Source organism: Mobula birostris, chromosome 7 (genome assembly GCF_030028105.1).
Source record: "Mobula birostris isolate sMobBir1 chromosome 7, sMobBir1.hap1, whole genome shotgun sequence".
Classification (NCBI taxonomy): domain Eukaryota; kingdom Metazoa; phylum Chordata; class Chondrichthyes; order Myliobatiformes; family Myliobatidae; genus Mobula; species Mobula birostris.
In genome coordinates, this window is record NC_092376.1 from 53425299 (window position 1) to 53446758 (window position 21460).

Sequence of the window (21460 nt, forward strand, 5' to 3'; positions counted from 1 at the left end):
ATGTGACTTTGTACCTACTTTTAAGCAAAGTGTGCACTTATCACGTGGTAGTATCATGACATATGCAATTCATGTATTTTTATATGTAACCAATAATGAATTATTTGAATAAAACAAAGAATGCTTATTCAAACAATATATTTACAATATCACACAAATATTCAATATACAGCTCTCCTTCCTGCTTAGCTATACACTCCAACTCAATACAAAATGTAAACACGAGGAAATCTGCACATGCTGGAATTTCAAGCAACACACATAAAAGTTGCTGGTGAACGCAGCAGGCCAGGCAGCATCTCTCGGAAGAGGTACAGGCGACGTTTCGGGCCGAGACCCTTCATCAGGACTAACTGAAAAAAGAACTAGTAAGAGGTTTGAAAGTGGGAGGGGGAGGGGAGATCCGAAATGATAGGAGAAGACAGGAGGGGGAGGGATGAAGGCAAGAGCTGGGCAGTTGATTGGCAAAGGGGATATGAGAGGATCATGGGACAAGAGGCCTAGGGAGAAAGAAAAGGGGGAGGGGGAAGCCCAGAGGATGGGCAAGGGGTATAGTGAAGGGACAGAGGGAGAAAAAGGAGAGAGAGAGAGAGAAAAAAAGAATGTGTGTCTATAAATAAATAAATAACGGATGGGGTACGAAGGGGAGGTGGGGCATTAGTGGAAGTTAGAGAAGTCAATGTTCATGCCATCAGGTTGAAGGCTACCCAGACGGAATATAAGGTGTTGTTCCTCCAACCTGAGTGTGGCTTCATCTTGACATTAGAGGAGGCCATGGATAGACATATCAGAATGGGAATGGGACGTGGAATTAAAATGTGTGGCCACTGGGAGATCCTGCTTTCTCTGGCGGACAGAGCGTAGGTGTTCAGCGAAACGGTCTCCCAGTCTGCTTATATGGTTGAGATACAGAATGTATCTCAACCATATAAGCAGTATACCACAAATACTATGTACTACATACTGTACAGAAATCCACAGCATAGTAAATGTTAAATTGTCCCATTCAGGCTTAAAGATTTAATCGCTATGGAGGCTTTCTTACTCTTCTGGGATTACATCTTTCCCGACAAGGGAGATCACTTTTGCTTTAGATTTCTCCTTCCCTTTTCCATGGCTAACTTTAAAAATTTTAATATGGTATGATCAGCAATCCTAAATGTCCCCCAGTCAACAGTTGATGAACTTGACAAATGTCTCGGCACAGAAACAGGTCCAATGATGTCTTGTGCCTTTAAGGGTCAGAAACATAAAACTGTAGATTATGTTCCAAGATCTTTGAAGACAATAAACTGTTTGAAGATGCATATTAACTTACCAAATGGAAGGTTTAATGCTGAAATTTTAAAGGAGGGATTAATTACTTCAATCTAGAAAGGAAGAAGAACAGCATTTAAAAATAGTGAGCCACTTACAGTTACAAACAATGAGATCAATATGGTAAGCTTGGTGAGCAGAGCTGTTATAGGTACGGTATGTAGTGAAGGAGACAGAGTAGATCCCGTTGATGAGCAGAGCATGAAAAGAGAACAGAATGTAGGTTCATGTCTACAGGGGATATACCTTGCGGGTGGTTTTCTTTGATGTGCAAGAGCATGGGAAAGGAGAAAGGAAGTAGAGGCAGGTAAATGGTTAATTTTAAATGTAGTGAAAAATTGTCCAGAGATTTGTTACATTTGTTTTAAGAGATGAGAGCAACAAAGGCAAGGAAGACTGGTTTAAGGTTCTGAAGAAACATCTAAACACACTAACATTTAGTGACGCAAATTAATAGTGATGCAATATGTAAAAATGTTCAATTCTATTTCCTACTAATTATTTCAAAAGATTTAACAATTAAAAAGATGTTCGGGCATGGGATTGCAATCTTTTAGTTTGCATCACTTACAAAATAATTCATTGAATTATGCAATACGACTAGATCAGGCAAGGATATAAAAGAGGCTGAAAGAACAGGCAAAGATTCTATTATTAACGCTGGTCAAGATGAAAAGTTTTCAGATTCTAACTTTCTTAATTCTGCTGAAAATTCCATCTGCATTCACATTTCCAATGTCGTCTAAAGATATTAAATTTGCCAAGGTCTCCAAGTATTCATAACTTTAACTTCAATTTTGGATAACCTATATTTTGTGTCCTTGAGGAATGCTAATTAACACTTTGTGATTCTGATTTTCTAGAACTATCTCAAAAACATTTACAACTTTAGTTCTTCTGATCTTCTGCGAGGAAGCAAAGATGCTTTAAGAGCAAGTATTAAGGAAATGCAAGAATTCTTTGGCCTCCGTGTTACTGGAGATTTGGATTCTTCTACACTGGAGATTATGAAGAAACCTCAATGTGGATTTCACAATATTCTCCGATATGACGCTGGCAATAAAAAATGGGAGCATACAAGACTGACATATAGGTAATTTTTTTTGGCCTCCCTTCTATTTTGAATAATACTTGTTAATAGCAGTCATATTTCTAACATTTTTCCCATTAATTTCTGAAAGAATCCTCAATTACACCCCACAATTGGAAGAGTCGTACATAGCCAATGCTTTCAAAAGAGCTTTAGAAGTGTGGGGTGAAGTCACACCATTGACTTTTACCAGGATTTTTGAGGGTGAAGCTGATCTTATGATCTCTTTTCAACGGGGTGGTAAGTTAACCGTATTTTATATTTGATTTAACTATGGCTGTTTGATTATGAACCATTAATATATCCCTTCATTCTTGTTTTCCCCTTTGTCCAGAACATGGTGATGGGTCTCCATTTGATGGACCTGGAAACTTTCTGGCCCATGCCTTTGAACCGGGCATAAATTTGGGAGGTGATGCTCATTTTGACTTAGATGAACATTGGACACTGGGATCAGAAGGTAAAAGGTTTAAACTATTGTTGCAGATTTTAGTCAACTGGAACCTAAGAATTCAATAAGTTACTCACTGGAAAGAAAACAGTCACCATATTAAAATACTGTTTATTTTTAGTTTTAATTATATCTAATTGTTTATTTTTGGTACTTTGTTCCTGCAATATTTACTATTCTGAAACTAGGTGACCCAAGAACATTCTCCAAGGGTTTTTCTAACACTATGTTTTTTAAAGGAAGATTCAATAATATTGGAAGGCAGAGAAGATAAAACAACAATATGACTGATCACCCAAAACAATATAAAATGTTTATTTAGCAGAAATAAAAAGTTGAGGTATTAATAGGAATTGCTGAATCATTACCAATAGCCAGATGCACAAGAAATTCACTCTGGCTTGTCTATTTCATCTGACAAGAGAAAGATGAAAACTGGAAGCAAAACTATTGAAATCTTCAAAAGGGATCATAAGGAAATATGACCCATGGAGTCATCAGAAAAATAACTAAGGGAGATGACTGAAGTAGAATGTTCCACACTTCCCACAAAATGAAGCTATAGCTAGGATCCATATGGGTTTCTATGGCACCCTATTTCAAAGGAAGTGTTGGCTACTGCAAGGACAAATTTGGATAGGCTTATTAATAGTTGGGCACTGATTGTACAATGAAATTGGTGGCATTTACTGTATTTCAGCAGTTAAAATGAAAGCAACATCTAGAGAAAACGCACTTATAGTTAAATAAATAATATACCTTTTGAAAGAGAAAGGAATCTCTGACAGTAAATTCTAATACAGAATTTATTGTCAGAGATGCCTTTCTCCTTCAAAAAAAGGTGCATTATTTTGCAAACTTCTCTATCACCATATCCAGAAATCAGTCAACTGACAAAAATTACAGCTATAAATGATCTACATTTACACTGTTAAAAAATCCCTGAAAATTGTTGTTTTACTACATGAGATTTTGGTGGCATACTGTACATTAATTATAGCTTCAAAGGCACATTTAATGTCAGAGAAATGTATACAACATACATCCTTAACATGCTTTTCCTTTGCAACCCTCCACGAAAATGGAGGAGTGCCCCCAAAGAATGAATGACAGTTAAATGTTAGAACCCCAAAGTCCCCCCCAGATCCCCCCTCCCACACATAAGCAGTAGCAAAGTAACAATCCCCCCTCCCCCACCAGCAAAAAAAAGACAACAGCACCCATCACCGAGCACTGAAACATACAGCAAAGACACAGACTTGCAGTACCCCAAATACTACTTGTTCCCCCGGTATTCGACATACCACAGGTTCTCTCTTTCCCTAGCAATAGTTCTGGGCCTAAGGCAAATATTTTTATGTTAATATATTGTTCTTCTTAAGAAAATTGTTTAAAAATATTGTATATTTCATTGTTATTTAATTATAATATCTGTTTATGATATTTCAGCTAGCACCTTAATCTTACATGTCTTTTAGTCTATCATAAGACCATAAGATATTGGAGCAGAATTAGGCCATTTGGCCCATCAAGCCTGTTCTGCCATTTCATCATAGCTGATCCAATTTTCCTCTCAGCCCCAATCTTCTGCCTTCTCCCCATATCCCTTAATGCCCTGACCAATCAAGAATCTATCAATCTCTGCCTTAAATGTATATACAGACTTGGCCTCAACAGCTGCCTGTGGCAAATAATTCCACAGATTCAACATTCTCTGGCTAAAGAAATTCCTCCTCCTCTCCATTTTAAAAGGACACCCCTCTATTCTGAGGCTGTGTTTACTGGTCTTAGACTCTCCCACTGTAGGAAACGTCCTCTCCACATCCACTATCAAGCTCTTTCACCATTCATGTTCAATAAAACTATTTAAACTAACTATTAAAAATTCTGTACACTCTCATTTACTATTTATGAGAATATTTCAAATTGATTGATGGATATAACCATCACTAGTTGCTGTATATTCCTTATAACAGGCAAGCAAAATTAGGAAAGGTGAAATCCAGGCCACAGCAAGCACTAAGTTTTTGTGGATAGCAACATCTCTTTGACACTGACTAAAAAGTGAAAGTTACTTAGAAAACAAATATGTTTGAAGGTATAATAATGAAGAACATCAGTATACAAATTTAATTTTTGCAATAACACTTAGAATATCATCATAACATGCATAGGTTATAGAAATATACAATATTTTTCTGATTGTAACTTTATAATTTCTGACATTATACTAATTCTTTTCTTTGAATCTATCATTTCAAAGTTCTCCTGCATAATGAAATTCCTGAAAAGACTGTTTAGCTAAAATCGTTTTGTATGGACTTGCAGGATATAACGTATTTCTAGTGGCTGCTCATGAATTTGGCCATTCTCTGGGACTGGGCCATTCTAAAGACATTGGAGCTTTGATGTACCCGATATATGCATATCAACCGGAGAGTCAGTTTATACTGCCTGAAGATGATGTTCAAGGAATTCAACAACTATATGGTATGTCTAAATCTCTATTTTTCTGCAGAATCTATAAATAATAGCTTACAGAACTAATTAAATAATATGTTTCAATTTGTATCACAATTATCTCTGAAAGCTATGAAGATAAAATCATAATATTGTTATTTTAAATTAGATACACTGTGGTTCTGTTTTTTCTCATTTGTAATATGTTAAGTTCAGCAAAAATACAGACAAATGAAAGGTGACACTAATGCATAAATTGTCAGCATCCAATTCAGCATAGGGGTGTATAGTAGTAAACAGCCAACAATCAGCATAAATATTTATTTACAAGTGAATATTTATATCAAGGGAAAATAGATAATTATATTCAGTTTAATATGTATCCTAGGTTCATCAAGTAATGGGAAAATTAAACCACATCCAGTGACTCCAAAGGCATGTGACACGAGTTTGATCTTTGATGCAGCCTGTACAATGCGAGGTGAAAGCCTTTACTTTAAAGGCAGGTAGGCAACAATTCTGTGTGCAAATTTTATCATTAACACCTGCAGTTTAATGTGTGATGAAAGGAAGTAAAGTCTGGAAATTAAAAACAAATAGAAATTATACTAAAATAGTGTTTGAAGTATTTGTAAAGACAAATAACACAATAAGATTTGGGGAGTTAGCTATTACTGTTAACAAAATATAACAGATATGTTTCCAACCGGTTCCCTGAAGTTGTTTCCTGTGGAAAAAGTTTGGCTAAATTTCTACAGACATTTGTATAGATCCTGTACCCTCCAGCATGAAAAAGGCCTTTAAAATGTCTGCAGTGATCTTAAAGGGTCATGCTTTAGGGGATAGAAACAGTTGCAGGACTCTGATGATTAGTGCTATGATCATTTGCTCGAGAACATGTTGGGGGGTTGGTGAAGAATACATGATGTTAAGATACCTTTCACCATATTTCTGATAATTAAAGATAGGATTCGGATTAGATCCATATTCCTCCTGATCCTATTATGCCATTCAATTAGATCAAATTGATCTACATCTTAAGTCCAACTACACACTTTGTTCAAAACCCTTAAAAGACAAAAATCATTATGGAATTTTCAATTAATTTAGTCTCTCAAAAAGATTGTACAGAATTAAGAAAATGTTATCTATTGTGTTTCATGAAGCATTTGACAAAGATACTTTATTGATCCCAAAGGAAATTACAGTGTCACAGTAGCATTGTGTTCGTCCATCGTCAATGTCGATGAGGACCTCAACACCATTATGATGGTGTCAAGACTACCGCGTGATTTGAATTTAAGTGAGGGAGAGTTGCTCACTCTCTCTTCCCAATTCCCATCTGGATCCAGTGGCAAGACAGAGTCGCAATGTCTAGAGATGGGACTAGGCGCAGTGGATGACCAGGACGTCTTCTGTGTCTTGTCCTGCTCTACACGTTCCACGTTTCTTGCAGAGACCGCCTTCTTGACCAATGGACCTTCCATTGGCCTCGACCACTCAATCCGCCAGAGTCTGTCTTCACATGCTGGGATAGACAACTCCCTATCTCACCGAGGGTTGGAAACCCGTCAGCTACCCTCACCTGGTTTAGCCGGCTTGTCGAAGCTGTTGCCTGGGGTGTGGCCACTGTTGCATGCAAACAGCTATGGGGAGCCACAGGAGAGAGCTGAGTGCCAGCTGGGGACCAAAGGTGGACTAACCGCCTTGAAAAGGACACGGCATGTTCCCCCACCAGAGGTGCTACCCCTCCCTGATGCCCCATACACCCTTGCATTACAAGAGCACAGATATTCATATATTAGAAGTAAGAAGAAAAAATAAAAAAAATACGTTACCTGAAAGAGTCTAACAGGAGGGGGTCATCACTTCCTCGGCTATAGGTTGACTGATTAAAGAACCTAATAGCTAAGGGTAAGAATGACCTCATATAGCGCTCTTTGGAGCAGCACAGCTGTCTTAGTCTATTTCTAAAAGTGCTCCTCTGTTCAGCCAAGATGACATGCAGAGGGTGAGAAACATTGTCCAGAATTGCTAGGATTTTCCAGAGGTTCCTTTGTTCTACCACAGCCTCTAGTGTGTCCAGTCTGACTCCTATAACAGAGCCATCCTTTCTAATTAGTTTATTTAGCCTGTTGGCATCACCTGTGTTGATGCCATTGCCCCAGCACATAGAAGACTGTACTGGCAACAACAGACTGGTTAGAGCATGTGAAGGAGGGATTGCATACTCCAAAGGACCTCAGTCTCCTCAGGAAGTAGAGGCAACCCTGGCCCTTCTTGTACACAGCCTCTGTGTTGGTACTCCACTCAAGTTTGTCATGCAGGTGCACCCCCAGGTACTTGTAAGTCCTCACCATCAATGGTAACAGGGAGCAGCACAGACTTGCTTTTCCTAAAGTCCGCCACCATCTCCTTTGTCTTACTGATGTTGAGCTGCAGATGATTCAGCTCACATGATTTAACAAAATCCTCCACCAGAGCCCTGTATTCAACCTCCCATCCTCCCTTTATACACCCAATTATTGCTGAGTCATCACAGAATTTCTGCAGATGACATGTCTCAGTGTTGTACAGAGTAAGCAGGAAGGGAGCCAATACAGTCCCCTGTGGGGCCCCAGAGCTGCATATAGCCATGCCTGACATAGAACTCTGAAGCCACACAAACTATGGTCTGCTAGTCAAGTAGTCCATTATCGGGGGACAATCTAAGTGCCAACCTGCGTTGAACAGAGCTTTTTCTCCAGCAATGAGGGCTGCATGGTATTGAAGGCACTTGAGAAATCAAAATACATGATCCTCACAGTGCTGCCCTGCTTATCCAAGTGGGAGTGGGCTCTGTTCAGCAGGTAGGTGGCAGCATTGTTGACTCCAATGTTCTCCAGGTAGGCAAACTGTAGGGTATCAAGGGCTGATCTCAACAGGTGTCAGAAGTGAGCCAGGACCAGCCTCTCCAGGGTCTTCATGATGGGTGAGGTCAGGACCACTGGATGGTCATCATTCAAGACTTTCGGATGGCCCCTCTTGGGTACTGGGACCACACATGATGTTTTTCATATAGTCGGAACCCTTTCCAGACTGAGACTCAGATTGAAAATATGCTGGAGAACTCCACACAGCTGCTGAGCACACTCCTTCAGGACCTTGGGGTTCACACCAACCGGTCCCAATGCTTTGCCGTGTCTGAGTTTCCCCAAAGACCTCCTTACCAGCTCAGCAGTGAAGGTGAATCCATGATGACTGGAGGGATACACAGAAAATCGATATAAAACGTGATCAACAACATTGAGGGTTCTGGAATAACAGAATCATTTACACCATGGATTAAAAAAATGTCTCAAGAACAAGAGTAATATAGAACTTTTATGCTGACAATTCCTGCTATCCTTCAGTCTTCATAACTGACTAGGATGATCAGAGTAAAATTTCAAAATTTGCAAGATACAAAGCTTAGCATGGCAACAAGTGAGGAAGATAGTAATATACTTCTAAAAGGCTGGCACATTGGACAGGGAAGTGAAAATGCAAATTAATAGTGAAGCATTAACTGATGTTTCTCTGGCAGAAGGAGAAGCAACAAAGTAGGTTAGTGGCACATCTTTGTAGGGTGTGCAGGAACAGAAGGATCTGAATCTATGTACACATAGCTCTTTGAAAATGAAACACTGGAAGAGCAATTAAGGTGGACCAATACCCAGGGCCAATTTAATCTATCTCAAGGTCTTATGGGAAGTAATGGAAAAGTCTGTTAAGGCTCTGACAATTTTTTGCATCCATTTAGTCACAGGTGATGAAGGGTAGCTAATATTATTCCCTTATTTGGAAGATGGTGAGGATAAGCAGGAAACTACAGGCTGGTGATCCTTTAGTGAATAATAGGGAAACTACTGGATAAAATTCTTAGGTATAGGATTTATAATCGCTGGGAAAGGTAAAGTCTGATTAGAAGGGACAGCATGGCTTAGTGCATTGGAAATCCTGCCTCACAAACCTGATTTTTTTGGAGGAGTGAAAAGAAAAGTTATGAAGACAAGGAGGTAGACATGGTACATATGGACTTCAGCATGGTCTTTTGACAAGATTCCATACTGAAGGCCTGTCCAGACAGTTATGGCAGAAGGGTTCCAAGGTGTTTTGGCAAAGTGGATTTCAAAATTGTTTTGGTCATAGGAAGTAAAGGATAGTGGCAGAACATTGTTTTTCTGACTGGAAGTCTGTAACCAGTGGTATACCACACAAATCGGTGTTGAGTCCATTGTGGTTTGTCCTAGATATAAATATCAGATGAGAATGTTTGTTGTCTTTTAAATAACTGTAAATTTGTGCTCAACTGTAAGATTGATGGAGTTGTGGACACTTAAAGTTAGAAAGGAAGTAGATCAACTGAGAAGTTGAGCAGAAATATGTTAGGTAATGTACTTTGTGTTGTATAATACTGGCTGTATATTTTTAGTAAATGACTGGGACCTCTGTATTTTTGTACAGAGGGACCTTGAGCTACTGGTCCATAGCTCTCTGAAAATGGCAACACAGGTGGATAGATTCATAAAAAAATCAATTAGCAGGTTTACTTTAATAGGCAGGTCTACTTGGATATAACTTTTGGGTTATTATCTTGCACTTGTCCAAGGTATTAGTCAGGACACACATGAAATATTGGTAAATAGTTCAATAGTTTGATTTTAATATCAGAGAATGCATCCAAATATACATCATGAAATTATTATTCTTCACAGACATCCATGAAAGTAGAAGTGTGTCCCAAAGAATGAGTGTTAATCAAAATATTAGAACCCCAAAGGCCCCCTACTCACCCCCCCACACACACAAGCAGTAGCAAAGCAATGACCAGCCCCTCCCCCACCACTTATTTCCGCAAAAAAATCAGCAACCTCCACCCACCAAGCAAACAATAGCAAAGCCCTCAATAAATACCATGATCTGCAGTCCAACAAAAACTAATCGTTCATCTGACAATTTGACATTCCAGAAGCTATCTCTCTCCCTAATTAAGAGACAGGAAGGTATCACTCAACAAGAGAGGAGACATAAAACAAACAATGGTGTTAAAGTCTGCTGCGTCACTTCTTTTTCCCGAGGTCTTCAACTCGAGGATCGGCAATAAGCTGTCCCCCCACTATAATGACCAGGAAGACCAGTGCCCAACTCTAGTCAGCAAACGTTAGAAATGATGTGGTAGCACCAGAAGATATTCATTACTATGTGTCCTGGCTCTGAGAGCTTTGGTTACAAGGAGAGATTAGATGGGCTGGGATAGTTTTCAAAGGAGGTTGAGGAGTGACCTTAAACGGGTTTATAAAATTAAGTGGGGTACAAATGCTGTGGATAAATACAGTCATTTTCCAAGGGTAGAGGAGTTTAAGTTGAGAGAGGAAATATTTCAAGGAGATCTGAGGGCCAAGTATATCACAAGAGGAGGAAAGAGAGGCATTTACAGTAGGTATGACCATGGATAGGAAAAGAATAAAGTGATATGGTCCAAACGCAAGGTTTAGTGTAGATAAGCATTTTGGTTGCCCTGGCTGAGCTGGGCTGAAGGGGCCTACTTTAGTGTGGCAAAAACTTATGATTCAAATAATAAAGCATACAGTATAATATCCTAGCTGCAGTGAGACTATTGTGTTTTTAATATTTCAAATACATTTGAGTAATCTTGTATATATTGGTTGATTAATCAATCTTGTTTGTTTAAATAATTACAGGTTATATGAAAAATATGTTAATTGCATATATCATCACACTACCATGTGATACATGTGCACCTTGCTTTATGTAAAGACAAAGTTACACTCATATTTTTGGACTCCTTGCATCTTCCTTGTAATTAATTTAATGTTCAAAACATAGCAGCTACATTGAACCTTTAGAAAACGTTCTTCCCTGTCCTATTCACCATAATTTAAGATATGCAGTTCCTGAAGAGAGTGCACCAGAGACACACTTGAAGGCTTTCAGGAATGGGGAATATCAGCTATGAGTTTAAACTGGAAAAACCAGGATTGTTTTCCTTCAAGCACAGAAAAGATTTGAAAGAGTTGTACAAGTTCATGAAAGATAGAAGCAGTTCACATTCACAGATAGAGGTTTAAGGTCTTTATGGTGAACAAAATTAGAATGGGAATTAAGGTCCTGATTATGCGGAAAATGCAATCTGAATATGATAAAAGAGGACCTGGCAAAAGCACATGGGGACACCTATTTGCAGGTGAGTCTACATGCAACTGGTGAAAATCATTCAAAAATAAAATGATGAGAGTATGGAACCAACAGGTTCCAACAAGATGAAAGGTATGGATGACCACAGATCACACAAGTCCTGGATGCAAAGGACAGGTATTGCGCATCAGATAAAGAAAAAGTATGTAGCTAATGGCAGGGTAGAGAATTCAAAACAGGTGTGTGTGTGTGTATCTAAATTAACCAGGGAAGGAAAAGGAGTCAAAATAGCAATTTTGTGTCGAGTCCGAGAACGTAGATGAGGTCTTGAATACTTAATGCTTAGCTGTATTCACCACAGAGAAATACGTTATTGTTGGAGAACTCAGAGAGGGGGACAGTGAACAAATTTACCAGTGATAAGTAGATGACTTAGTGGTTTGAAGTGGTGAATAAGTCCCTAACTGAAGACAGGCATCCTAGGCAGCCATAGGATACGATGGAGATTGTTGGGGGCTCTGATAGAAATTTTCAAGTCTTCTCTGGCCATTGAAGATGTGCCGGATGACTGGAAATCAAATAATAGCGATACGATGGTGCAGTTAAGTGTGCAGGTGCGATGGGAATCATCAGGTATTCCCGTTTAGAAATGCTGTAGCTGAAATCCACAGTTATACAGTAGCTATGATTACTTCAGTAAGCAGAATTGTTTTAAGATTTTAAAAATTGGAAGCAGGGACACCATACCAATCTACAGGTATGATTAAAACTGAGATGGTTTAGACTTCTACTTCTAACTATCTTGCTGGTGAAGGTACAGTCTCTGTAAAATAAAGTTGAAGACCTCAGGGCAAGATTGCTGGAATAGAGGGACATCAGGAACTGCTGTGTACTTTGCTTTATGGAAACAAGGCTCAAACCCGCAATTTCAGACATAGCATTGCAGCCCAATACCTTCATTATTCTCCACAAAGACAGGACAGCTCAATCTTTTAAAGGCAGAGGATGTGGAGTATGCTTCATGATTAACTTATTGTAGTAGTTCTGTCTCAGTTCAGCTCACCCAACCCAGAACGTCAAACGTCGACTATTTTATTTGCCAAGGGAGTTTCCCACCATCATCCTGGTAGCTGTGTACATTCCACTTGAAATCAATATCAGGCAGGCACTGGAGGATCTGAGCAATGTAAGCAGCAGGCATGAAACTGTGCACTCTGAAACCTTCCTTATCATTGTGGGAGATTTCAACCAAACCAGCTTGAAGAAGTCTCTGGGTAACTACCACCAACGTTTCACCTGTGGAGCCAATACACTTGACAACTGTTATAACACCATCAAGAACACTTATTGTGCTATCCTAGATCCACACTTCGGAAAGTTCAATTACCTGTGCGTACTTCTACTCCCAGCATATAGGCAGAGACTAAACACCACAGCAACAGTGGTGAGGACCAAGAAGTTATGGTCAAGGGAGGTGCAGGAACACTTAAAAGATACTTTGAGTCTGTGGACTTGGCAATATTAAGGGATTCATCTTTGAGTCTGAATGAATACACAGTTTTCACTGACTTCATACAAAACTGTATGGATGAATGTATGCCTTTGAGAACATACTGCAGATTCTCAAACAAAAAGCTATGGATGAACCAGTAGATTCGAAGTCTATCGAGGGCTCTGCACGTGTATGGCTGTGCAATAACTGAAGTGCTCACGCATAGCAGGAATCTCCTTTTATATAATGTGCTGCGCAGTTTTCAGGCCACGTCTTTTTAAAAAAATTCCTGCTCAGAGTAGTGGTTGGTCCATGAAGCTGTAAAAAAAAAATGAGAGAAAATCTTGGCTAAATCTGTGATATTCATTACAGGTGATCCAGAACTATACAAGGAATCTAGGTACAATCTACAGAAGGCTATTTTAAGAGTGAGAAAACAATTCCATTTGAGGTTAGACACAGAATCAGATGCACATCCTCTCCGACAGGGTTTACAGGCCATTACTTCCTACAAGGCGAAACCTAACATCATGAATGGCAGTGATGCTTCACTCCCAGAGTTCAAAGCCTTTTGTGCATGCTTTGAAAGGGAGAATTGAACTACATCTCTGTAAATCCCTGCAGCATCTAGTGACCCTGTGATCTCTGTCTCAGAAGCCGACATCAGAACATCTTTCAAGAGGATAAAGCCTCACAAGTTGTCAAACCCTGATGGTGTACCTGGTAGAGCCCTGAAAACCTGTGTCAACCAACTGGTGGGAGGTTCAAGGGCATCTTCAATATCTCACTTCTGCAGTCGGGGGTTGCCAGCAGCTTCAAAGGGGTGGCAATCATATCAGTGCCCAAGAAGATCAGGGTGAGCTGCCTCAACAACTATTGCCCAGCAGCACTCACATCTACTGTGATGAACTGCTTTGAGAGGCTGGTGATGACTAGAATCAACTCCCACCTAAGCAAGAATCTGGACCTGCTGCAATTTGCCTATTGCCACAAAAAGTCTTAGTGGATGCAATCTCACTGGCTCTCCACTTGGCCTTGAGAAAATTGCGTTCATTAGCTAGAACAAGGAATAGAACAGCAGGGGAATTATTGTACAGCTTTTTAAAACATGACTTGGATCACACTTGGAGTACTTTGTGTACTTCTGATCACCAAACAACAGGCAGGATACATTTGCACTGGAGCACAAGAGATGAACCAGGATGTTGACTAAAATGAAATATTTCAGCAATGATCTCATACTTCTCACAATGAACCCTGCTATACTTGTATTTATCCAAGCCAGCAATGTTCCTTTGTAACGTTCTACTCCTATTTACACTACTGATTGCATCTTCTATCCAAATATCACCAGAGGATTCTCATTTTCTTTCATCGATGTAATTTACCACTATAATGACCAGGAAAGGTTGCGTTCCTTGGGGAACAGTGCTAGACATGCAGCATTATTTGAATAAAACAACTTGGCTTTTTCCCCCTAATCAATTCTCTGTTTTGACTGAGCTGAATCACAAAAGAAACACTGAAGTGATTGATGTAAATAGCATTTTTTTCATCATTACAAGCATTCTATTAGAGATGCTCTCCATAGTCTCACAATGTCAAAGCGCATCAATACAACTTCAATTGCTACAATAATTTCCCATGCAAGGGGATATAGCTCAGTAGCAGATCATTTTAACAAACATATCCTAACTATTGATAGAACATATTTGCCTATGACCATGTTTGAGGTGCTAGGTGAGAAAAGCAGTCTGGTCTGGAAGATTCCCCCGAACTTGATCACAGTTGGTGCAAAATAACAACCAGTATTGCCTGGTTTGTTGCATGCCAATTGATATACCCCATTGTAGTGGCTGATGCATACGAGAACATTTCATGGTCACTTCACTTTGCAAACCTTATCTCCTAAGCAGCCTGTCCCCTGCTGTGGAGATATTATGCTCTGAAGACATCATTGTTCTGTTTCAAAGTTGTCCTTTTAAATTTCAAACTGACTGTCTGCTTGTACTTAACACTAAGAACTGAAAACTGTTTTTTTTTTGTTGGAACAAATGTCAGGAATAATACACATCATTCCATAGCTCCTGAATTCCCAACATTCCCCATCCATCATAATTTCCATTCCATACACTTAGAATTTTTGTTCAATATCTTACTGTCTGCAGTGTCCTAATACAAGCATCTAACTTAAGTCTTGGGAACAGTCTCCCATACATGTATGTGCAATGATTAGTATTTGGATGATATGAGAAAAAAAGGCATAATTGCTTATTACTATGTCATTTGCATGCACACTCTGACCTGCACCCATTGATTTCTCTCTGATTTCCTTGAGATAAATTTTGCAGTCCTAGGTGCAGTTAAGTGGAAAATACAACCTCCACTCTGAGAACCTCAAATTATTGATTTTCTTGACTGATATTGTTGTACTTCTCAAAAGTTATGTTTATATTTTAATGCAATATTAATAAGACATAAACTACATAAGATTTATATTCACTTTACTAATGAAAATGTGCTGTTTCTAAAACAACTTCAAGCAGTCAAGGGTGTCATTTTCAATCTATTTATCACAAAATATATTGCAATCTACTAGTCTGCAAGGGCATTTAATATTTAATACCAACATGAAGATGGTGACCAAGAATCTATAGTTTGAAATGGTAACATGGTATTAATATTTATAATTTTTATTTAGGTTTGCTTGGCGCATCCATCCACAAATGCCTTCAAGTATGGTTGTGATCAGTACCCAATGGCCATATCTCCCATCTGAAATCGATGCAAGCTATGAAGACAAAAAAGAGAACGTTAATGTATTTTTCAAAGGTTAGTCATCTCACTTACAAGCCTGTCATAACTTTGTGCTTTAGTGAATATTTATGAAATGCAGGATGTATTGACCACTCTGTAAATTCTACTTGGAATAGGGTATATTTGTCAAGAATAGAGCGGGGTAAAAGCTGAGGATTACAATGCTACCTATGGCATTGGCCAGAAGTAGAGTAAATTTCTTCTAATCTCCCACAAGATTAGTGATGTCATTTAACAAACCAGGGATACAGATTGCATAGAAAATGACAGCAGAATACTGGACAACACACACTCAGCATCTATGGAAAAAAAAGTGCAGTTGACGGTTCGGGCCGAAACCCTTTGGCAGGACTGGAGAAAAAAAAGCTGAGGAGTAGATTTCAAAGGTGGAGGGAGGGGAGAGAGAAATGCCAGGCGGTAGGTGAAACTTGGAGGGGGAGGGATGAAGCAAAGATCTAGGAAGTTGATTGGTGAAAGAGACAGAAGGCCATGGAAGAAAGAAGAAAGGGAGGTAGAGGAGCACCAGAGGGAGGAGATGGGCAGGCAAGGAGATAACATGAGAGAGGGACAAGGGGATGGGAAATGGTGAACGTGGGTGGGGGGATGGAGGCATTACTGGAAGTTTGAGAAATTGATCTTTATGCTGTCAGGTTGGAGGCTACCCAAATGGAATACAAGGTGTTGTTCCTCCAACCTAAGTGTGGCCTTATCCTGACAGTGGAGGAGGCCATGGATTGATGTATCGGAATGGGAATGGGAAGTGGAATTGAAATGGGTGGCCACTGGGAGATTCCGCTTGTTCTGGAAGAGCGTAGATGCTCGGCGCAACGGCCTCCCAATCTACATCGGGTGTCACCGATATACAAAATACCACACTAGGAGCACTGAACACAGTATATAACCTCAAAAGACTCACAGACAAAGTGTCGCTTCACCTGGAAGGACTATTTGGGGCTCTGAATGGTAGTGAGGGAGGAGGTGTAGGGGCAGTTGAAGCACTTGTTCCACTTGCAAGGATAAATGCCAGGAGGTAGATCAGTGGGGAGGGATGAATGGACAAGGGAGTTGCGTAGGGAGCAATCCCTGCAGAAAGCAGAAAGTGGGGGGGTGTGGGGGGAAGGAAAGGTGTGTTTGGTGGTGGGATTCAGTTGGAGGTGGCGGAGGTTTTGGAGAATTATGTGCTGAACACGGAGGTTGGTGGGGTGGTAGATGACGACAAGAGGAACCCTATCCCTGGTAGCATGGTGGGAGGATGGAGGTAAGAGCAGACGTGTGTGAAATGGAAGAGATGGGGGTTAGGGCACTGTTGATGGTGGATGAAGGGAAGCTCCTTTCTTTGAAAAAGGACATCTCCTTCGTCCTAGAACGAAAAGTTTCATCCTGCGAGCAGTTGTGGCAGAGACGGAGGAACTGAGAGAAGGAGATGGCGTGTTTATAAAAAAACGTTTGCCACACAACTTCCCCTTTAACTTCTCCTTCTCACATTAAAGTTGTATTTGACATTTTTACCCTGGAAAACAAGAATCTATATACTGTACCTTGTCTATGCCCCTCATAATTTTATACACTTCTATACACCCCTCAACAGACTCGAGAGCAAACGATGCAACCTCATCCAATCTCACCTGTGGGTGATACTCTCTAATCCAGGCAATAACCTGCTGAACTTCTCCGCATCCTCTCCAAAATCTTCACATCCTTCCTGTAATATAGTGACCTGAACTAAATACAATTCTTCAAAAGTGGCCTAACCAAAGTTTGTACAGCTGCAGCACGACGTCCTCATTTTTATACTCCACACCCCAACCAACCACTGCAAGCAAGCATTTAACCATATGCCTTGTTTAACCCCCTCTCTATTTGTGTTGCCTCTTTCAGAGAGCTATGTATTAGCACCCCATGATCCCTCCGTACATCAGTGTTCCTTAGGATCCTGCCATACATTGTGTACTTTCTTCTTACAATTGACCTCTGAAAATGCAGGACTTGTCTGGATTACATCCCAATTGGCACTTCTTTGCCCATATTTCCAACTGCTGAATCCTATGGCAATTTCCCTCATTGTGCACAACTCCACCAATCTTTGTGTTGCCAGCTACCTCATTTGTGGCCAATGAAGAATAAAATATTTTTCCAAATGCAAAACATAAAGGGAGCCAGTTGGAAGTTTCTAAATAGATGCCAGAATCAATGAAACAGTGGCCCTGCACAATCCATAGCAATAAAGCTCTTTAATCTTGTTTGTTTAAGTCACATTATTAAAAAAAAGTATATAAGGACATGCTGGACATTGCTTGCCGCCCAAAACTATCGCCTGCAATATCTACTCTGCCAGACTTGCCTTTTCCAGATAGATAAAGTAAGTGGAAGGATTCTCTCCATTAACAAGCTTCCTGTAAGGCAGAGCAGGGTTCCCAAGCAAGCAGGCCTCACATAGTATTGTCAATGGCATTAAAATAAATAATTATAAAAGTTATAGAAAGATCTTCTAAATATCTTACAATTAAAATAATACTGACAAATTATCTGCATCTATTATTAATAAAAACACTTTTAACAGCCAATCCTAATATTAAAGAGAAGAATCAGGATGCAAAGTGTATTTGACCCTCTCCTCTGTGCACTTGTGCTACATTACTGGAGGCTATGGTAGGGCTTGTCTCAGTCCGCTGATGACACACACGTCCAAGGAGAGATAAGCCACAAAGGCTAACAGCAAGAGATTTCCAATGGAACTGGTGTGCTCTTTATCAGTTCGATTCAGTATGTTAAAGTTTGAATCAAGAATGCAATGTTTCATATGGTATAGTCCCCAAATCTATTTATTTTTTATTTCAATTGGATAGGAAAAAAATACTGGGTGATCAGAGGATATGACTTGCTATTTTCTCCTGGGTCAATATATGACTTTGGTTTTCCTCAAACCGTTGAGAAAATCGATGCAGCTGTACAGATTTCAAAGATTGGAAGGACATTCTTCTTTGTGAAAAACAAGTGTTGGAGGTATGAAAATTAATGATGTAAATTTCCAGTAAAATTATTAAGTACTCTTTCCTGGGTAACCGGATTATGTCCTTTTGCATATTAGTTACATTAACAGTGCAAAGAAAATGGAAGATGGATATCCAAAGCTGATACAAGATGAGTGGCCAGGTGTCAGTAGTCCTATTGATGCCGCAATTCAGGATGGACGTATGTATTAATTAGCTATTACAAAAGTCACAAGCTTTATTGAAATTAATTAAGTATTTAGTTACTAATCAGATCAAGATAACATTTAGCTTAGAAATAAAAATTCTTTTGACTGACAATCTGCTTTTTTAATTACAAAGGTACTTATACTCAGTATCTCCTATCCCTAAAATAGGACCACTGAGTGTATGTTCATGGTTTTCTGCTGCATTGAACCACTTCAAGGTTCAATGTGTTTTGCATTCCAAGATGCTCTTCTGCACACCACTGTTGTAAATGCATAGTTATTTGAGTTACTGTTGCCTTCCTGTCAGCTTGAACCAGTTTGGCCATTCTCCTCTGTCTTATCTCGTTAACAAAGCTTTTTTTTTGCCCAAAGAACTGCTGCTCATTGGTTTTTCACACCATTCTTTTAAACTCTAGAGACTATTGTACGTGAAAATCCCGGGAGATCAGCAGTCTCTGATATACTCAAACCACTGTGTCTTGCACTAACAACCATTCCACGGTCAAAGTCGCTTAGATCACATCTCTTTCCCCATTCTGATGTTTGGTCTGAACAACAACTGAACCTCTTGACCATGTCTGCATGCTTTTATGCATTGAGTTGCTGCCACATGATCGGCTGACTAGATATCTGCATTAATGAGCTGGTGAAGATATGTGCCTTATAAAGTGACCTCTGAGTGTATAGTAAATGAAAAGTCTCAGGAATTTTCAATTTAGTCTTATTATGCCAAGGAATTGGTTGAAATGCATTAGTAACTCAGTATGCACTATTCCACAAACTGTTTTTGACTTGCCACTTGGTCATAAGACTGATAATTTAGATCACCAGCCAACTATGAAAACACCCTTTCTTTTAAAGAAATCTAATCACAGAGAGGAAATAGGTAGTTTTTGCAAGTCACAATGCCATTTCTATTCTGAACGATATTTTGAACACCTGTGGCAATGTTATACAATGTTTATGGAAGCACCATACAGAAAGGAACTACCATTTTTTGATTGATGAGGATACTTTATATATTAAAAAAAATCACAAAACACAAAACTTCCTCAAAGTTGTAAAGATAATAATAAACAGAACATGTTACTGTGATTTGTGATGCTTGGTTTCCATTTTACTTGTAAATATAGCTTGCATAGTCAAATCACAAATCCACCATTCACCTGTTGCATGCATGTTATGTTCATACTTGAAGGATTGCACCTGAGGTACCTGCATCTTTTATGTCTAGCCAGTCTCTCAATTACCTTCTATATGTCAGTTGAAGAAAATTCCAAAGAACATTTGGAAAGTCTGCATGATTATCTTTCAGTAAAAATGTGGGTCATATTTGTGACTATTGACTTTCAAATTTATTAACTTCATTTTTATTCCCAGATACGATTTATTTCTTCCATCAATACCTGGTTTTTGTCTATGACTACAACAAAGAGGAAGTCACGCAAATTGCATATGCAAATTCACATGTATGCAAATAGTTAACCCTTTGGTGAAAATATCAGAAAATATTGATGATCCAGGAAGTGCTGTCATTGAACTTGGCTACAATAACATGAATCAGCTTCTGTTTTGCATTGTCCATTTATTTAATTCTACAACTAGCTACATTCACTTATATTTTCTGAATAATTTTGGTGTGTTTTCTTTACTATTGCATTTCTACTTTTATTTACTCATAGCTTATGATGGTTGCAGCAACTTAAGAAAAATAAAGCTTTAATGCATTATACCTCCAGTCATATTTATTTCTACTTAATGCAATTTGCAACACAATTGACGGGAAAAGTTTCCCAAAGATACTCGCCTCTTCACTAAATCCACATAAACACCAAGAAGAGCAGCTGAACGTTATAGTTCATACTCTTAATTATCTTCTCAAATTCATTCTTAATAGGCCAGCTAGTGTGTCTAAAATCAAAATCAGGAAATGCTGGAAAAACTCAGATTAGGCAGCACCTGAGCTGTTGAATTTTTCTAGCATTCTCCATTTTATTTCATATTTCCAGTACCTCCATCTTTTGATTATTCATTATGTGCATGTCAAAGTCAAAAGCAAGTTTATTGCCATATGCACATGTGCAATGAAAAACTTGCAGCAGCATCACAGGCATATAGTATATATGCAGCATTCACAAGAAAAACTAGTTAACCATAAAATATAAACTTGTTTTTCAAGAAAACACAATTAGAAAAAAAATACCAAATCCATTTTAGTGCAAAGTAGTCAAAATGGTTATGGTATTGCTAAATCATAGTGATTAGGGTTTTGAAAGTTAGTTCGAGAACCAAATGGTTGAGGGGAAGTAGCCATTCTTCAACGTGATAGTTTTGCCCGATGGTAGCTGCAAAAAGATGGCATGGCCCGGATGGTGGCAATCTTTAATGATAGATGTTGCATTTTTAAGGCAGTGCCTCTTGTAGATACTACCAAGGTGGAGAGGGATGAGCCCATGA

General features: G+C 39.1%; 1 protein-coding gene across 1 annotated transcript; it reads left to right on the forward strand.

The window, feature by feature from the left end:
* Positions 1-1958: 1958 nt before the first annotated feature.
* LOC140200200 (collagenase 3-like) lies at positions 1959-20735 on the forward strand. The gene is made up of 10 exons (XM_072263158.1): positions 1959-2082; positions 2181-2410; positions 2499-2647; positions 2742-2867; positions 5187-5348; positions 5707-5824; positions 15689-15819; positions 18651-18807; positions 18893-18996; positions 20384-20735. Exons 1-10 carry the CDS (start codon positions 1987-1989, stop codon positions 20482-20484), a joined length of 1374 nt encoding a protein of 457 aa, XP_072119259.1. The 5' UTR covers positions 1959-1986; the 3' UTR covers positions 20485-20735.
* Positions 20736-21460: the final 725 nt, after the last annotated feature.